General features: G+C 41.3%; 1 protein-coding gene across 1 annotated transcript in view; it reads left to right on the forward strand.

Annotated features, from left to right (window-relative positions):
• Window positions 1-759, forward strand: part of PHALS_10015 (uncharacterized protein) — a gene marked incomplete at both ends in the record, with an annotated part of 1310 nt that extends 551 nt beyond the window's left edge. Inside the window, 3 exons of the mRNA XM_024725364.1 lie at window positions 538-558; window positions 612-681; window positions 737-759. Of these exons, the coding sequence (XP_024576148.1) occupies window positions 538-558; window positions 612-681; window positions 737-759 (114 nt within the window). The remainder of the gene's footprint in view (window positions 1-537; window positions 559-611; window positions 682-736) is intronic.
• Window positions 760-1074: the final 315 nt, after the last annotated feature.

Consider the following 1074-nt stretch of genomic DNA (forward strand, 5'->3'; position numbering starts at 1 on the left):
CCGTTAGATTGGCTTTCGGTTTTGAGGAATCTCACACAAAAGATTAATTAATTTAGGTAAGAAGCACAAAAGTAAGAAAGCATTTTCATTCTTCAACTGTCTTCGCTATATATGAAAATACCATTATGCGAATTAAAGTACCGACTTTTAACTTGTCCCTAGAGCATGACACATAGAATCGCACGTTATAGTCGATGCATGTTTTGGTGTGGGCTATGTGCTCAACCAAGGAATAACGAGCGGAAGACTCACTGGTACGTATACCAAAATAGCAACACGAATGCGACAAATAAGGAAGCTATATCTTGGTTCGTGAAGCATTCTCGACTGTTGCCTGGACAAAGCTGTGCAAATGCCAAATCGAAATCTTTGACTCAATGTTGCACTCAAATAGGGTGTTCTGCATGACTTTATGAGATTTGATCACGCTTGCTTTTGCAAGTAGGAAATCAGTACAAAAAATCTGCACTTAGCCAGACCAAATCTTAATTAGACGTAAATTCTTGAGGTTTTCCATTAGTTGTGACAACAACGTAGCTATGTGACAGCGATAATGAGGTAAGTAGCCAACGAGGATGTCTACCAAGAGGTTGACCCACAAGTTGTTTTAGGTCAAAGCACAGGCACGCACAGTATTTGACTTGCAATCTCTTCGCAAAACACAGAAACAACAAAGCATCGGTTAGTTTGCAGTATGGTATTAATGTTATCCTCATATGACATACTATCGCCCCAGAACTATGCAATATCCATCTATGAGCGTCTGGGGATCCCATCGAAGGGAATGCTTGACACATCGCGGTCAAAGGTCCCCTCATCTATATGAACGTTCCCGTCTATGTCAGTATAAGATACGATGCGTAGTCTGTCAAGCAATTCCTCGAAAGAAATTCGATCGCTAGTCCATACTTCAAACAGCACGCTACGTAGACCAGCAGCGGGTAAATGAAATGCTATCGAGTTGTTTTCTTCTAAAGCTGCTGAGGCCATGGCTGAGCAATAATGCAGAGTAACTCTCATCGGTGTGGAATTGTCAAAGCTTGACCAGATGAAGTCGGTCAAAGTCTCTAATTT

The sequence above is a fragment of the Plasmopara halstedii genome (assembly GCF_900000015.1).
Source record: "Plasmopara halstedii genome assembly, contig: Scaffold_444, whole genome shotgun sequence".
Classification (NCBI taxonomy): domain Eukaryota; phylum Oomycota; class Peronosporomycetes; order Peronosporales; family Peronosporaceae; genus Plasmopara; species Plasmopara halstedii.